The sequence below is a fragment of the Patiria miniata genome, unplaced genomic scaffold (genome assembly GCF_015706575.1).
Source record: "Patiria miniata isolate m_02_andy unplaced genomic scaffold, ASM1570657v1 HiC_scaffold_22, whole genome shotgun sequence".
NCBI lineage: Eukaryota > Metazoa > Echinodermata > Asteroidea > Valvatida > Asterinidae > Patiria > Patiria miniata.
Window position 1 is genome coordinate 14,978,768 of NW_024037061.1, and position 16,627 is coordinate 14,995,394.

The 16,627-nt window shown below is 41.5% G+C and overlaps 1 protein-coding gene across 1 annotated transcript; it reads left to right on the forward strand.

Moving 5' to 3' along the window:
- The first annotated feature begins 336 nt into the window (after window positions 1-336).
- LOC119730111 (peptidoglycan recognition protein 3-like) lies at window positions 337-15,854 on the forward strand. Its single transcript, XM_038202894.1, has 10 exons — window positions 337-454; window positions 1,317-1,471; window positions 1,721-1,952; window positions 3,284-3,472; window positions 4,474-4,625; window positions 5,300-5,467; window positions 10,339-10,471; window positions 12,562-12,750; window positions 13,347-13,501; window positions 15,008-15,854. Exons 1-10 carry the CDS (start codon window positions 337-339, stop codon window positions 15,206-15,208), a joined length of 1,692 nt encoding a protein of 563 aa, XP_038058822.1. The 3' UTR covers window positions 15,209-15,854.
- The last annotated feature ends 773 nt before the right edge of the window (window positions 15,855-16,627 follow it).

The window sequence follows — 16,627 nt, forward strand, 5'->3', positions numbered from 1 at the left end:
TCAGCCTGCAGTGCAACCACACGAGCATCAAAATGGACTCCAAAACTCGTCGGAACGTTGCTATCTTTGTCTTTGTGTCTGTCTTTGTCTTTTTGTGCTTCGCAATTGCGGCTCTGCACGAAATGCCGTTGGCCAAGCTTAAACGTTTTGCCCGACAAGCGCGTGATGATGGTAAGCGTCTCTATTAATGCCACAAAACAGTTTTGGCGGAAAAAAAGGGGTAATTATAGGAGAGAAATACTCATTTATATGTTTTATCCAATAGGAAGTTGTGCGGGTCTGACTTTCGTTTCGAGGTCCGAGTGGGGCGCCAGACCTCCCCGTTGGACCACGGCGATGCCAGGGACCCCTGAGTACACATTGGTGCACCACACCGACACAGGGTCCTGCTCCACTCCACAGACCTGTTCTGCAAAGATGGTAGCCTTCCAACAATATCACATGGACACCAACGGTATGGAATAGTCAAGTACAACCTTGCTAGAAAGAGCAGAATAAAATGCTCTAAAAATTGGGCAAGTGTCAGTGGCGCAGGGACGGTGGGGATTGGGAGTTTTACTTCACCACCACCCCCCCCATTGTTATAGTATATTGAACAGTAAAAACGAGGGACTTAAAATGATGCACATAAACCACTATTTAAATATGTGTATTATGAACAACGCCTTGGGAGTCATAATGTCTATACCCCTCCCCCTCCCTCATGGAATTTCAACAGCTTATAGTAAAAAAAAAACCCGTGTTAGGTAGTGTCTAAACCCTCCTCCCCCAGTGACAATTTCAACTGTGGGTCCAGAGTTAGACAAAAAGTGCCCAAAATATGGTGAAACTCTCAACAATGTTGCAAACAGTTTAGGAGGTACAAGTGCCAATTTATTTTTAACGGTGCGCGGTACATATCGATACGATTGACAGGTTGATTCCCTGATTCGTTAATGAGCAGGGCCCAATTTCATAGAGCTGCTTAAGCAGAAAAATTGCTTAAGCACGAAAAAACATTGCTTAGTAAACTTAGGTTACCGGCCAAAACTCCATGTGATGTACATTGCTTGTGACTGGTATTTAGCTATTGTTTACTTAGCATAACAATCGCATGGAGTTTTGGCTGGTAGCCTGATTTTATTAAGCAAGACGTTTTTGTGCTAAAGCAAATTTTGTGCTTAAGCAGCTCTATGAAATTGGCCCCATGTTTCTTGAAGCAGTCTAGAGAGCATACAGTATTTTGTTGGCATGCCTCAGAATAAGAACATTTTAGTGACTTTCTGTGTTAGATTTTCTTGTGGTCACAAACGCACGTTCATTTCTGTACTGTCCAGGTTGGTCCGACGTTGGATACAACTTTGTGATCGGCGGCGATGAGAGGGTCTACGTGGGGCGTGGCTGGGGCAAAGTAGGGGCACATGCTAACTCTTCCTTCTACAACCGGCATTCAGTGGGCATTGCTATTACTGGAGAGTACACAGGCTCCTTGGTAACTTACCCAGCTTCTACCTTGCTTTAATAAACAACTCACTCAGGAGAAGCATCCAAGCGGCTTCCTGATGCATCGTTCCTTTCTCTACCACTTAAAAAAAAGAATTTCCGCAACTTTACTTCGATTGGTCATAAAAGATGGCAGCTATCCATGTAGCACTATGTTGGCGGTTTCCCATGCTTGGGGTCTTAACTAATTTTAACATTTTTCAGGTTTTTTTATTCTTATCTCTTTTTTTGTCCTCAGCCCAGTGATGGGGTACTTTCTGTTCTCAACCAATTGATGGAATGCGGTGTCGAGTCTGGCAACCTGTCTCCTGCGTACATCATCAAGGGGCACCGTGATGTGCGGACGACAGACTGCCCCGGTGATGCACTCTACAATGAGATTAAGACCTGGTCCCACTATGGAGATCTTGGAGCCACAACTGAAGAGCCACAGTCATGGACAGCCGATGTCACGCAGGAGATAAGTCAAGGTTTAGCTTGATTTTCCCAAAATAAAATTCACTTTTTGTTGTTTTGAATCCATATTTGACGAGATGACAAACTGAAATGGTCAACTAATGACACACTGATAAAGTCAACAGGTTTTTTTTTTTTTTTGCTGAAAGAGGTTGTTTGAGCAAATTTATGTCAACGAATAAGTTGTAAATTAATCACGTCCTACCTCTACTGTCACGTTCAAAATAACAAACATTTTTTTTATTTTAGCTTTTGAAAATAAAATGCATTCATATGGGGCCTAGGTTTCTTTGTAATCGCTTTACTCGAATGGTGTTGTCTAAGTCTTGGCTCCATTCCGGTTTGACCTGATTTTAGACCCTTATGTTGAATTGGATAGTGTTTTATCTTCTGCTTCAAGTAAGTGCATTTTGTTCGTATAACCATGGTTTCCAACAGATTTTGAAGACATTTATGAAGACTGAGCTGGGGAAGAAGTGCAGGTGCTCACTTGAATGTTCACTTGTGATGTCCACTTCATGCGTGAAGTTGGGGATAGTAACTTAGAAACAGCGACTAGACTTCTTCTGTGTTAAATAATTAGGCTTTTGGGCTTACAAATTAGAATAGATCAGAAAAACCTAAACGAATGAAACAGAGGTCTGTAAATCTAGAACGCGTGCATGCTGGCATTCAACCCACTACTGACTCTTCTTATCTGTATTTTATATGTGCAACTTAGGGCCTTGTTACACGAGATTTTTTTTTAAAGGAAATTTGTTCTAGGCATTCTCCAAGAAGAAAAAGACACAAAAGTGACAATTTTCTGTGATGTTCTGAGGAATTTCACTGCTGCCTTGCTCGTAGGGAACGCTGGCTTAGCTTGCAGCGCATTCAGGTTGCCTATTAAAATTGCCTCGCCTGGGTCATTCGCATATTCAAAAATATTAAAATTGGGTGCAGAATAGTTGGATGACCTTACAGTATTGCAAATTCAAATGTTTCTGATTGCGGAGTGAAGGGTATGGAATGAAGCAGTTTAAACAATCGGAAAACACAGTATCTGTTTTCATAGGTGTACATTAGTATTTTCACCCATCCAACATCCGGCAAAATGGAAAGGGGGAGTTTTGTGACGATGACTGGATATAACATTTTAAAATGAGCTTTAAAACATGCAACACTGGAAATGGCATCCCCAAGTAAACGATACAAATCCGTACTTGCTAATGCAGGATCGAATCATAATAAAAGAAGCAAGTAACCATCCAGAGTCTAATTTTGTATCGTGGTTGAAAAGTTCACCCTGCGAACGAGGTTGTGACGTGTGTGACCTAGCCGTTAATTCTATTTTCTTTTATCTTAGGAAGTTGCGAGGGTCTGACTTTCGTCTCGAGGTCCGAGTGGGAAGCCGTATCTCCCCGCAGTACCACGGCGATGTCAGGGACTCCAGACTACACAGTGGTGCACCACACCGTCTATGGGTCATGCGACTCTCTTCAAACCTGCTCGGCAAAGATGCTGGGTTTCCAGCGGTGGCACATGAACGCCAGAGGTATGTACCATTGGTGCAGGTCAAGCCATACCCAAACCAACTTGGAACAAGACCAACTGGGACTCAGACCAACTCGGACTTGAACCAATTACTCGGACCCGAACCAACTCGGGCCCAGGTTGGTCTGAGTTGCCTGGGCCTGAGTTGGGTTGGGTCCGAGTTGACTCGAAACCTGTATGGGTGTACGTGTTCTACATAACTCCCGAGAAGTGACACACACAAGGAGAACAACAGAATCCGTTCAGTCCTTGGGAGTTGGGTCTTATGTTGGAAACAGTCCTCTGTAGTAAGTTTGTGTGCTTAGTCTATGGGAGAGTGTTATTTTACAGGGACAAAGGGAAACCAAAGCATTGTCTTTATAGCATAGTAAAACAAGAGTGTGAGGAGGAAGAGAATAACTTGTAAAGCGCCAGTACTAGGCGCTCTGCATGCAATGGCGACCCCTCTATAAAGCGTTTCACTCTTATTAACATGAAATACTGTAAATCAGTACAATAGTGGGTGCAGTACTATAATTCAAGCGCTGTCAAAGTTGAATGTAGGCTTCGAAGAATCTTTCCTATACGCTGCCGAAGTCGTGACATCACTGAGAGGTCAACTCGGTGCAACCATGGCTACTGGGTCACAAAACACTGTAGGGGTGCACACCGGTAAATAGGCCTAAATCCATCCGCCGAGCTCATGAACAAAAGTTATACCCTCAAAATGTTCTACATTATAGAGTTCTGAGAGCCATAACATTAGGGAATTGGATACAAGTCCCCTGCAAGTCCTCCTGTCCCAATTCAACTCAGTTCCAATGAACTGTTACAAATGCAGTTCTTTGTAATTGCTCATCCACTGTTACTTGTGACTGGGCTTGTGATGGACTTGTGATGGACTCGACAACATCCATGGAAAGTAATAGGTTAAGGCTCCGAACAATAACAACTGTAATGAACACCTTTAAAATCTAAGTGTATAGGTTTTTATGTGGTCACTTTAACTCACTATCTTTTCAGGCTTTACCGACGTTGGATACAACTTTGTGATCGGCGGTGATGGGAGAGTCTACGTGGGGCGTGGCTGGGGCACCGTGGGGGCGCATGCTGGATCGGACTATAACCCGAATTCAGTGGGCATTGCGATCATGGGAGACTACACAAGCTCCCCGGTAATGTAACCAGCCTCAATCTTGCTTCAACACACTCCTAAAAGTCCCGGATTAGATTCGACTGAAATCCGGGTCAGATTTGACCTGACACCTTTCCGGGTCGAAATGACACTAACTCTGAGTCAGTTTTCCGTCCTGTTTGACACGGAAAGAGTCTTTCTGACAAGCACAGATGTCGTTTTTAAGCTATAGAAGAGTGTCAGGGCAAATCTGACCGGGATCAGACAATCAGGGTCAAATCCGTCCCCGTATAATTAACAGTGTGTTCATCACACGAGAGGCTAACTTCAAATCAAGTTTCGGTTGTACAAAAAGCAACATCGGCACTGGGTCCCCTTAAAGACATTACATTGCTGACGTTCATTAAACCCGGTTGTCTAGTCTTGTGCTGGCGGATTCCACAAAATAAAGTCGTAAGCTGGTAAAAAGAATTGTAGTCACCTCAATTTAATCAGCTGCTGAGCATAAAAGTGCAGATCAGATGAAACTTAACAAAAACAGGTTACAGCCAAAATGCCATGCAATGTATGTTGCTCCTGATGGTCCTCCACTGATTTTTGCTCAGTTCATAAATTTGCTGAGCACTACTTTGCAGCAGTTATATGAATAAGTTGTTCGTTTATATTAAGTTTAAGTGTTTTTTTTTATACGTTTTTCCTCATTTTTTTCAACAGCCGAGTAGTGGGTTACTGTCTGTTCTCAACCAGTTGATGGGATGCGGTGTCGAGTCTGGTAACCTGTCTCCCTCGTACAAAATGAAGGGGCACCGTGACGTACGATCAACAGAGTGCCCCGGCGACGCCCTCTATAATGAGATTACGACCTGGTCCCAATATGAAGCTTAAAACGGGAGAGGGCGCATGTCGGTTTTCTAGCTCCAAGTGGGGAGCACTTTTACTGACGTAGTAGGCCTATATATTAAATGTAGCTTAAATAAGACTTGACACTTTGTATGGCGGTAGTGTAAACTGGTGAGAGTTTTCGTTAAAACCATCTGGAAGGAATCTCTTCTGAGAAGGGGTGTGGTAGGTGGTTCTGAAAACAACAAACCGGTTCTTGTAAACCCTTATAAGGTGCTTCATAATGGGTCTCATATTTCTCATAAACTGTATTTACCTTTCTGTAATAATAGACATATCTCCAGCGCCTTGAGTACCTCATAGTTGGTAGATACGTGCGCGATATAAGTCTCCGATAATATTTTTTTTTTAGAACAACACATCTTTTCAAAACAGATTCTTTCCACATCATGTGTTTAATACCGCAAACCAGGCTCACTGATCAAATTTAGCTTTATTGACCTTGAATATGCAAGGCATTTATTTTGACAAAGGTTAAAATGGCTTTTGCTCATATACTTTTTCACTTTCGGTTATGATTTAAATGGACTTTGGAGTTGGAAATATGCTACTGAAATCTACTACAACTGAAGCTGTATTGAGAAAAAGTCCTATGGCGACAACAAGTTCAAAATATTCTTTTATTATTAGAGAGTTCGGAGAGCCATAAAATTGGAAAAAAAATTTTTTTAAATAACATTGAATCCATGGCTCGGACTTGGGGCTTCTAAATATGAGCATTCAATGGGCTCGAAAGTGGCGCTATTTTGCCTTTTTGTGATGGGGGCGTTTTTTCAAGACGGCTACTTTTCCGCTTTGGGAAAACTAGGGGTCGTCTTGTTTCTTTGGGTAAGAATTTTTCAAAAAGTCAGTGGTCAACCCACCAAAAAAATGAAAAGCAAATGACAGATGACATGTTGATCAACAATTTTCTGTGCAGCTTAAATACTTGTGAGAGTTCTGGGTATTTTTAAAAGAATTTCGAAGTATGGGCATTTAGCACTGGTGTCTATGGGAATTTTAATACATGTACATGGGTGCATCCGGCAAGGTTACAGTGGCAATGAATAGCGCCCTCATAAGAGCAAAAGGGTACATGTAAACAAAGATGAAAGCAAGTTACAAACACAACAGAATGTAACCAAGGAACGTTTGAAATACTTCCTGGAGACTTTTCTACATCTGCATCCGTGAAGAGAAGTGCGAGTTCGTATTTCTGTGAAGTGTGGATGAAATTAGGCACTAAAGGTGTTCTTTTTTTGCAATGGAGCGCAGGCATTATTTTTCAAAATGGCGATGGGCCACAGGCCTCCAATTAGGGGTGACCATCTTTGGATAGAATTTTCTTCCACAAGTCATCGGATTACCACCCAAAATTGAAAAGAAATTAAAAGATGATGAAACGAGCTTTAATTTGATGAGTGTTTCAAACACTTTGGAGAGTTGCGAGTATTTTTAATTGATTTTGGAAGCACTGCGTAAAATCAATAAGGTCTATGGGAGTCGATTTACTGGTCTGCACCCATACATGTACACTAACTTTTGCACTTCAAAGATATTCCATCATGATCAACAGATGGCGCAATTTACAGGAAGAGAACGCTATCTGATGCTGGTGGTCGTGGAAGTGAAGAACCGAATACAAGTGTGAGGGTATCGATACCCATTCTAGGAACACAACCCACACAGAATCGAATAAATTATGGAATCGATTACGCTCCAGTAATATGGTACGAGCCCCCCCCCCCCCTATTGTTCCCGCCCCTATTGATTTCCAGAGGCCTAACTGTCCGTAGAAAAAAACGGTCTACAATTCAGCACGCCTCCTGCTAAAATTCCTAGATCCAACCCTGTTAGTCCCCCTAAAATATAGGCTCTAGAACAGCGCCTGGTCAAACCTATTGGAATATTTCATTCAAACACAAGCAAAATACGGTCGCGTGGTCGACTGAAATGCAGTCGACCAGATGTAAACACCCAGGGTCATTCAAGCGTTTCTGCTGTTTTTGTATCAGAAAAAAAATCAAAACAGAATTTCCTGTAAACCTAATTCGGTTAAATAATAAAATTGCTGGGATAACATAAAACAAAACAGTATCCAACAATATATTGATAGCGTTCCCTGGCGGCAACTTTGAATGGCTAATCTTGTCTTTTTTTTACAATCATGACTTGAAAAAAAAATATTTAATGGCTTAATTTGTACCAAGTTAGTAATGCATTTGAATGGAAATTGTAGAAATTATGCCACCGGTACTTTTGTTTTACCTAAGTGTGTGTGTTTAAATTATAAAGCACTCTCTTATAGTTGTTGCTGTATAGCGCCTATAATAAAGCTTAAATACTCGGAATGTATAAAAAAAAAAAAGTTTAAAACATAAAAAACACTCCTTTTTGTGTTTCAAATATAGCGTGGTTATCGGTCACTATTTTTTAGAAGTTTTGCACGGTTTTTTTTAATGGTGGTAGTATCTGTGTACAATATTCGACGAAGTTTTTAAGTAGATTGATTACGTTGTCACTTATAATCTGGTTGCCAAGACTCTCTTATTTTTGTACTGAAGTAAACTTCAAAATGTTGTCTGCAAATTCAAATGAGCCCTGAGTCATTTATTTCAAGCTCAAGACATTTTCATGTGAAAGTATTATTATATTGTGCACATTCAATAATTCAGGTGAGAGGCTTGCTGGAAAGATTCTTTCAAAGTGTCTTTCGCTCGAGAACCTTTTTCCCTATCACCTAAGTAAAAATGTATTAAGACTTTCTTGTTTGTTTTGTCCACAACAGACCTCTTGCATAGGGCGCCCTCACCGAGGACATGTTCCGCTGCGATACACAATACACAAGAGTCGTACTTCGTACTTTCATTGGTTTTTTTTAATTTAAAAACTGGACTTTGAGCGGAGCTTAAACACCAGTCCATGCATGTCCAGTCATTCAACATGGATCTCTTGTAAACCATGTCCAATTTTTTTGATCCTAACTGTTAAAAAATCTGTGAACAAAATGAAATATCATTTTGGGTATCGTATATTCTAACACAACCTCTTGAATTTGAATATTTCGTTTGTTAATTGACATTTGACAAGAGGTAAACATTTCTTTTTCATGTCCCAGTGGCGCCCCCAAGGAGGCCCCCCAACAGGTTGTCAACAAATATTTGTTTTGTATTGTAATTTATTTTAGTCCCACGATTTGACCTTATATAAACTAATTGTTTTCTGCGGCCATAAACGTTTTGAAAAAATGTAACTTCAAAAAATGTGAAAATCTTGTTGAGCCCCCCCCCCCCCCCCCCCCAAAGCCAAATCCCGGACGCGCCACTGAGTAGTCTCCGTGCCTAATTCGTCATAATTGACAAGCCCGAGGTAGAGACACACAAGCGTCATGGGCTCCGAATCTCGTCTGAATATTACTAATTTGCCCAAGGAATATGCTAATTTGCTTAAGGCCAAAACAAAAATTAAGTCGGTCTCTGGTCAGCGCGCGCGTCGATTTTAATCATGCGCGTCGATCTTTTTTTTTCAAAAATGTTCCGCGGTAGCTCCAACAGCGCCCTCTATTTCCGCACCTCCTCAATTTTTTTTAACCAAAGAGCACCAAGGAATGGGAAATTGCACCCATGCAAATGATCGAAAGCACCAAGGCAAATTATGGAGGACACCAATGTACATGAGGACACCAAAAAAGCAAAATAGTACCCTCCTTGTCTGTACAATCCAAGCTTGAAGAAAGAAAAAAAAAAAAAAAAAAAAAAAAAAGCCGCGTGGCCGCGTCAATTCCGGAACTTTGGTCTGACCAGAGACCGAATATTTTTTTTTTTTGGCCTAACACAAGTTTAACTTGATTGAAGCTGTTCCTTGCTCTATACAGGGTGGTGCCGGCAAAAAACAAACGCAACCTCATACTTCCACTATTCAGAGATCTACACTATATATGTATAGGAAAGTTTGTTGGAATGAAAATGATACCAAGAACTTCCGATTTGGTCCAACAGTTTTGATTGCAACCGTTGCCTAGTGGTTAGGCATGCTGGCTAATGATCGGAGGTCTCGAATTCGATTCCTTGCTCTGCCCCTTCAGCTTTTGCTCTCTTGTTTTCAATAAGTCAAAGTTTTATCTTAGAAACGTTATTTTCAATTGGATACTACTTGTATAGCAGCAATTTTCTTTTTCTTTTCTGATCCGAGGCTCTGGAGGATTTTCTTTAAAAGGGAAATAAAGTCCGAAATCCGTACCAAGTTGAAAAAATGGTAGTCTCCACTCAAGCCTGGTTATTATAACTATGCCTCATAGGAAAGCGCACAAAGTACCCCAGATAGTTGTGTAATAATAAATATCGCGGGGGCGACGGGACATTTCGCTGGTTCACCCCCCACCTGTACTTTCTTTGCCGGTGAGGGGTACTTGTGAACAGAGTGGGAGTGGGAGCCTACTGCTCGACACCATGGGGATGAAATTGGGTGACGGTTGATCGAACAGTTGAATAACTTCATACCCAGATATGAGATAATGCAACGGACAAAACCATTTCTTCTGTTCACCTATTGTGTACATGCTAGACGCCCAGGTTTTGCAAGGTCATGTGATATTGTGATGCTAAAATCGAATCTCCGAATGTCCGTTAAATTGTGGTAGACACTATTACAGTTATCAGTAAACACAGTGTACGTGTAGCCAATGGCGCACATACAGCTCACACGCATATGCCGTTGACAAAATTGTGTTGCTTACTTCCTTGTTTTGATCATGTCATGGGGAATTCCATTATGCATAATGCAGTGTTGCATTTCGCAACCCGGTATACACAAAAGCACTTCCTTCTAGCGACATTTTTAACGGTTTAGCTTGAGTTTTGTAGTGTCTGCGCTGAGTTGGCCACCTTGTAATGTCCACGATGGCTCTTCCTTGCTTGGCTGTTGTAGGCATAATTTGTCTCTCCGTAGGAAGTAATGGCGTGTTTGGGAAGACCTCGGCACATGAAATGCGAAGCTCCAAGAACAAAGGTGGGTTAACATTCATGTGTCCATTTTTATATGTCATCCATGTTCATGTACATGGTGCTATTTAAAATACATGGCACATTATTCGCTCTCGTGTCCCTATACGAATGGTGGTGCCCCAAAATTTGGACTCCCGTGTAATCCCATCGCTCCTAGTCTCACACGCACGTGACCTGTCACGACTGTTTTAAACAAAATGTATGTTCATTAAGGCATGCGCAACAAAAACTTAACAGTCCGAATATTTTAAAGAGTCCAAAATTCACACTGCACTGGGACGTATAGCCTACTGCTTAAAACTAAAAACGTAGGACTATGCGGTGAAACTGGATCTGTGTGTATTTTCTGAGTTGAATAACAATTAATAAGATCTGACGAAACCATAGTGTCCGGCAAATTTTAAAAGACAGTGATCATAATTATTGCAGATAAGACCCGGGGGAAACAGTTTTTCAACTTGTTGGTGGATCGCAGGCGCTAAGGCTTCAGCACATATCCAACCCCCCAACCCCCGATAAGTTAGGTTTTCCACTTAATATTTGCAGGCTGCTTGTTTGTGGTGACAATGATAGATCAGGATTCCATTATTAAAATCCATGCAACACCAGGATCCTATGACAAAGACACATGCTATTTTGGGAAGGTCGGGGATACGGCTATTGACTTATGCACTGCACTTGTGGCTCGGTGGCCGTGGGTTAATCATTAAAAAAAATAGTGTCGCAAGTTGGCAACTGTTCAACTATAACGGGCATGCAGATGACGTCACTGGACCAAGTGAACAATGTTTTATACGGTCTAACGCATGCGCAACACGTGCGCTAGCCCCATAAAATTGTGTCTCAAATACTGGACTTCTTCCTTATTTTGTAGCCACACACCAATGCATGTTAAATTTCCTGAAATGTTGTTTACTGAATTGGAAATTTAGACTGTTTTCCCCGGGTTTTTTTCGCAAAGCAAGCTAATTTGCATGGGTTTAATTAGCAATCAGGAAAAATCGAAAACCGATACTTTTGTACGTCTAGTTTTGGTGTTATTTTCGGGCAAATTTGGAGAGAGTTTGACGTCCAAAATGACTATAGGATTTGTCTCGGGGTGATGGGTCATGCACCTCTGACCTTTCGATTTTTCCGTTTATTACGGAGCTTATTCTAAATTTAACATTTAGGAAACACAACTTTTCAGGAAATTGAGCAAAATCGCTCTATGGCTCTAAATACGGAAGAAGTCCTTTTTAGACACACGGGGCTAGCAATACGTGTCTGCCCGTCAACATTTAATTCGAAATCTGCGCGACTGCCCGTCCTCTATACAGCTATGCTGGATTTTCAACGCGGCAAAACACTGCATTTATAGATCTATTGTTGGTATTTTCGGCTCATGATGTTGGCATAGTCAGTGGCGTAGAGATGACAAAGGGAACAAGAATTTACTTCAGTCCACCTCCAAATTACCAGTTAAGGAGAAACATGGAACAAGTAAATTCTTTTGAATTCCGATTAGGTCTACAACTCTTTAATCAGATTTCCACACATTTTGAACGGAGGGGAAATATCCTACAGGGGAGACGTTTCATGCATGCAGTGTCAGTGATGAAAATAAAAGATGTTTAATGAAATACAAGAATGGCAATTACATGTGTAAGAAACGAATGAAACAGAGGCAATTTTGGGAGGCATATTCCAACTTGGCGACAACGTCTAAGACAAGAAACTGGATACAATTTATAACAGATCCGTACAGGAAAAACTGAGAACGGAACAGGACACAGATAAAACAAAACCAAACAAAAACAAACCAACAGACTGGGATGAATTGAAACCTAGAAAACAGGAATACTTGAAAATCACAGGAGAGAAAGAGGATGAAAAAAAATAGAATGATAAAAGAGAAGGAGCGATACATCTCCAGTTCTCGTACCATCTGTGGTGAGTCTGTACCTGCAGATATATGATTGCTTACCCCACCATCACCCCATACCCATCCACCCTACCCCATCCCACACCCCACCCCATTCCCACACCCCACCCCATCCCCACACCACACCCCATATACACACTCACGAGCTAATCTCTTTCCTTTCCCCACAGACTCCCCGTGCGATACATTAGTCTTCGTCAATCGGACTCAGTGGCATGCCAAGCCCCCTAAGGCTGTGGCTCTGATGCCGGTGCCGGTGGGGTACACGATCATCCATCACACCGACACTCCGCAGTGCTACACTCTCGATGAATGCTCTGCAAATATGAGCATCTTCCAAGAGTGGCATTTCAAGAAAGGTGATTTTATTTTAATAACCCGTCAGGAGACTATTCCGAGGTCTGTTGCTGACAACTTTATCCATAATAGGCGCACTGTATCAGGTAATAGTGGCAGGATTGTTAAACTTCGCTAGAACCATCCCATAATGAAGTTATCCGATTGTGAACTTTGCTGATAATTTCTCGTGTGGGAAGATCCGGAGAAGTTGTTTAGAATCATGCATTATATACCCGATGCAATGAGACTGCGGATAAGACTCTCCGCAACTATAAGCTTTCATCAGAAGATTGCCAAATTTATATTTTTGATTTGCCATAATCCACTTGTCTGAGTCAAAGGAAATCCACATTTTGCAATAATTATGCTCAACATGTAGGTGAAACTTGCTGGCAAAAAGTGTTGTTTTTTTCTTTCTGCACCACCCTTTATATCACAGTTGCAGTTGTTACTTATGTCAAGTTGGCACTGGGTGTCTTGTGATCGACTGGTGAAAGCTTGTGACAAATATTGCTTATTAACTTCTCATAGCCTGAATGCTAAAAAGCCAAAAGAATCACCACCATTATCAGTCATTTACATACCCGGCGCCTTTTACCATTTTTTCTTCTTCAAGGCTGGAACGATATCGGATACAATTTTGTCATTGGTGGCGACGAGAGGGTCTACGAAGGGCGTGGCTGGGACACCGTGGGTGCGCAAGCCGGGTCTACATACTACAACCACCACTCGGAAGGCATTGCGATCATCGGAAACTACATGACTGAGCTGGTATGTTGGATTTCTTATAAGGCTGGCTTAGCAAAATTAACAATTGTTGTCAATCGTGACAATCGAAAGTCAAGTCACATGCATGTCGCGTGCTCGAAACAGCTGATCGTCTGCTATAGTTCGCTGCTCCCATTCATGTGTGAAAACGTGGTGAAATAGCATGGGTACCAACTTTTTTATAAACTGAACACGTGATCGTTCTATAGCCCAATGAAAATACAGTATTCAAGACAAAGGTATAACAATAAAAGTTATTTTCAATTGATTCATAATGACCGCACTGCACTGAAATGGACAATACATTTAGCACGTATAGGCCTATATTTGAACTCATTCAGTGGAGTTACGGTGTGATCCTATTTCAAATAAGTGAGACTAAAAGGCACATTATGGCCTGCAATCCGCGAAGATTTTATATTTGAATTGTTTACTTATCCTGTTTCAAAGGTCTGATTGAAAGGAAACTAACCTAATGTCTTACCGTCCCCGAAAAAGACGGGAAAAACCGATTGTTTACTTCTGACGCCGAGAGCATTTTGTGGCATACTTATACGTGTTTTCAGCCGTGTCCATTCAATGCACGGCACTCATTGTGTGTGCGACACATAATCCACACAGCACAAATGCACTGGTGGAACATGTGCGGCAGGATGCACGACTAGCACCAACAGCTTGATTTTTGAGAGCCAAAATTGTGACCTCAACGAAATTCGTTCTGGCAAGAATAACACAAACACGTCCAGTTTTTAAGTGGTGGTTGTGTGGATGTTTACATCCTACTTTTAAATGCTTTTTGCAATGGACATCGTGTTTTGTAGGGCCCAAATTGGATACATTCCACGACGGAATGTCCCTTTAAGCAAATCTTATTTACAAGTCAGTCAGTGATGTGCAATATAGCCTGACTCCTCTGAAAGCAGAAATAAGAGACAAGGCAGGTAAAGCTGGTCCCCTTCATTTGAAGTCCTCATGCATCTGGTCTACACAATCATCGGGGATCAGCGAATTTAACCCATTCACTGGCGTTACTTGGTTATCCTGTACAATAGCACTACCCGGGTAGGGTTAGGTAGGGTATACCCGGCTTTCTTTACCAGTTTACAACCACACAGTGAGCCCTCTCAGACCAGCGAAGATCGACCCCCTTTTTTGTTTACTCTTGATTCTAGTCTCTTAAAATTAGCCAAGGGCAGAAAAGTGGTTCAAGCGATTTCTGAAGAGAGGCTTTAGGAGTTGGTGAGGGAAAAGCCAGCATTCTTCAACATTCTTTTGGTTTTGTAGCTTGGGTTAATGCTGGATCCACATTTTCAATCTGATTTTAATCAATTTGAAAAATCGAAAATGACCATGAAGATCTATTTGGCTCATTTGTTACTGTGAGTCCCCTTCACCAATGACATTGGATTGCCAAGCCTCCAAGTTGAATCGATTAATTTTATCCAAAAGTTTACAATAGTTTCTTTCTTTTAAACTCACATTTTTTTCTCTTCAAATATCATATAACAGCCGACTCCGGGTGTACTGAAGGTTTTCCATCAGCTGACGGCTTGCGGTGTCCATCTGGGCTACCTGACCGACCGGTACGTGCTGCGAGGCCACCGGGACGTACGGCAGCTCGGCCCCACGGATTGCCCTGGAGACAAGCTGTATGCCGAGATACGCACCTGGCCTCACTACCTCGAACCGACGGATGACGACACGACTTAAGCTTGATAAGGGTGCAACCTTGTATTAAAATTCCCATAGACACTAGTGCTAAATGTCCATACTTCAAAATTATTTGAAAAATACTCAGAACTCTTACATGTATTTAAGCTGCACAGAAAAAAATGATGATCAACATGTCATCTTTCATTTTATTTTAATATTGTTAATGCAAGAGGGGCACTTGTGTTTATTAGGGGCAGGTTTCCCATTACAAGAGATGAGACAATTATTTGTAGCGCGATTATATGCTTACACGTGTGCGTTTGAGGGGCAGTTTTATTTTCACATCGAAGGGGCACATTTATAGCCACTAGAGGGGCACTTATAATAATACTTTCGGATAAAATGCAATACAGAGAAATCTTGATAAGACAAACCTCAAGGGAACAGGTTTAAAATTTGACTTAAGCAGAGTTCTGAGTCAAGTAGGGTTGTAGGCCTATATCATTGTTATACTACTGAAGGCAATGGATTTTCTGTTTGACTTAACATTTGTTTTGAGTTACCAGAGTTTGACTTATCGATATTTCACTGTACTTAAATGAATGCAGTATGTGAGCGAATAAGAACTAATTAACGAGAAACGTTTGCAGCTATTCAAAAGTAACTGACATGTTTTAAAGCATACTTGATTCAAAGATAGTAATTGCACTAGCCTCCCTGTGAAATTATTCTTTCTGGTGTGCTGTCATTTTGAAGAAAATACTTTAAAGACGCATCTTTGGAAATTTCCATTTGATAGTTCGTTTTTAATTCTGCGAAGCCGTGATTGGGCGCGCTAGCGTTGGCACGACGCATAACCCTACGCGCGGTTGCTATAAATGACAAATCATAAACTCTACCCTTAATTCATGCAACACCCCGAAATTTTGCAGCATTGACCGATTAACATGAAGTATCCTTCCCGTTTGTATCACCCTTAAATATTTTCAACGTTTTATTTTTAACGGAAAAGGGGCTGCTGTTACTTGACCTTCACTGAGTCAAACAAAGCATATTAGTGACAGATCCAGGATATTTCAAATGTGGGTATAGCTGGGGAATTAAATCTTGGATTGTCTGAAGGGGGAAGTTGCCGAGTCGTTAAACTACTGAACAACCATTTGCAATAAAAAAAAAATAATTGCGTAACGTTGTTTCATGAAAATTTTGAGTAGCTGGGCGGTCATCGGTCGGTCGGTTGGTCGTCTGCGAATCTTTCCTTCAAAAAAACCACAAGACCAAACTGCTACCAAACTTTGAGCTCAAACGGAGTTTCAAATGTTACTGTAGATTTTGATGGCGACAAGCTGTGAAGATGCGTATATGCACATGATGTGCCACCACTGTCGAAACTGTGCCCCCCCCCCCCCCCCCCCCCCCCCGCATTCTCAATTTTTCGGCCACAAAAATTGTGGGTTCCTTTTCTCACACACATTT

What these genes read in the sequence shown, in the direction of transcription:
- LOC119730111 (XM_038202894.1), top strand. Translation starts at nt 337, where the DNA reads ATGCCAGGGACCCCTGAGTACACATTGGTGCACCACACCGACACAGGG. An exon ending in CACGCAGGAGATAAGTCAAG is followed by an intron (nt 1,953 to 3,283) that starts GTTTAGCTTGAT and finishes CTTTTATCTTAG; the next exon opens with GAAGTTGCGAGGGTCTGACT. An exon ending in GCGAAGCTCCAAGAACAAAG is followed by an intron (nt 10,472 to 12,561) that starts GTGGGTTAACAT and finishes CTTTCCCCACAG; the next exon opens with ACTCCCCGTGCGATACATTA.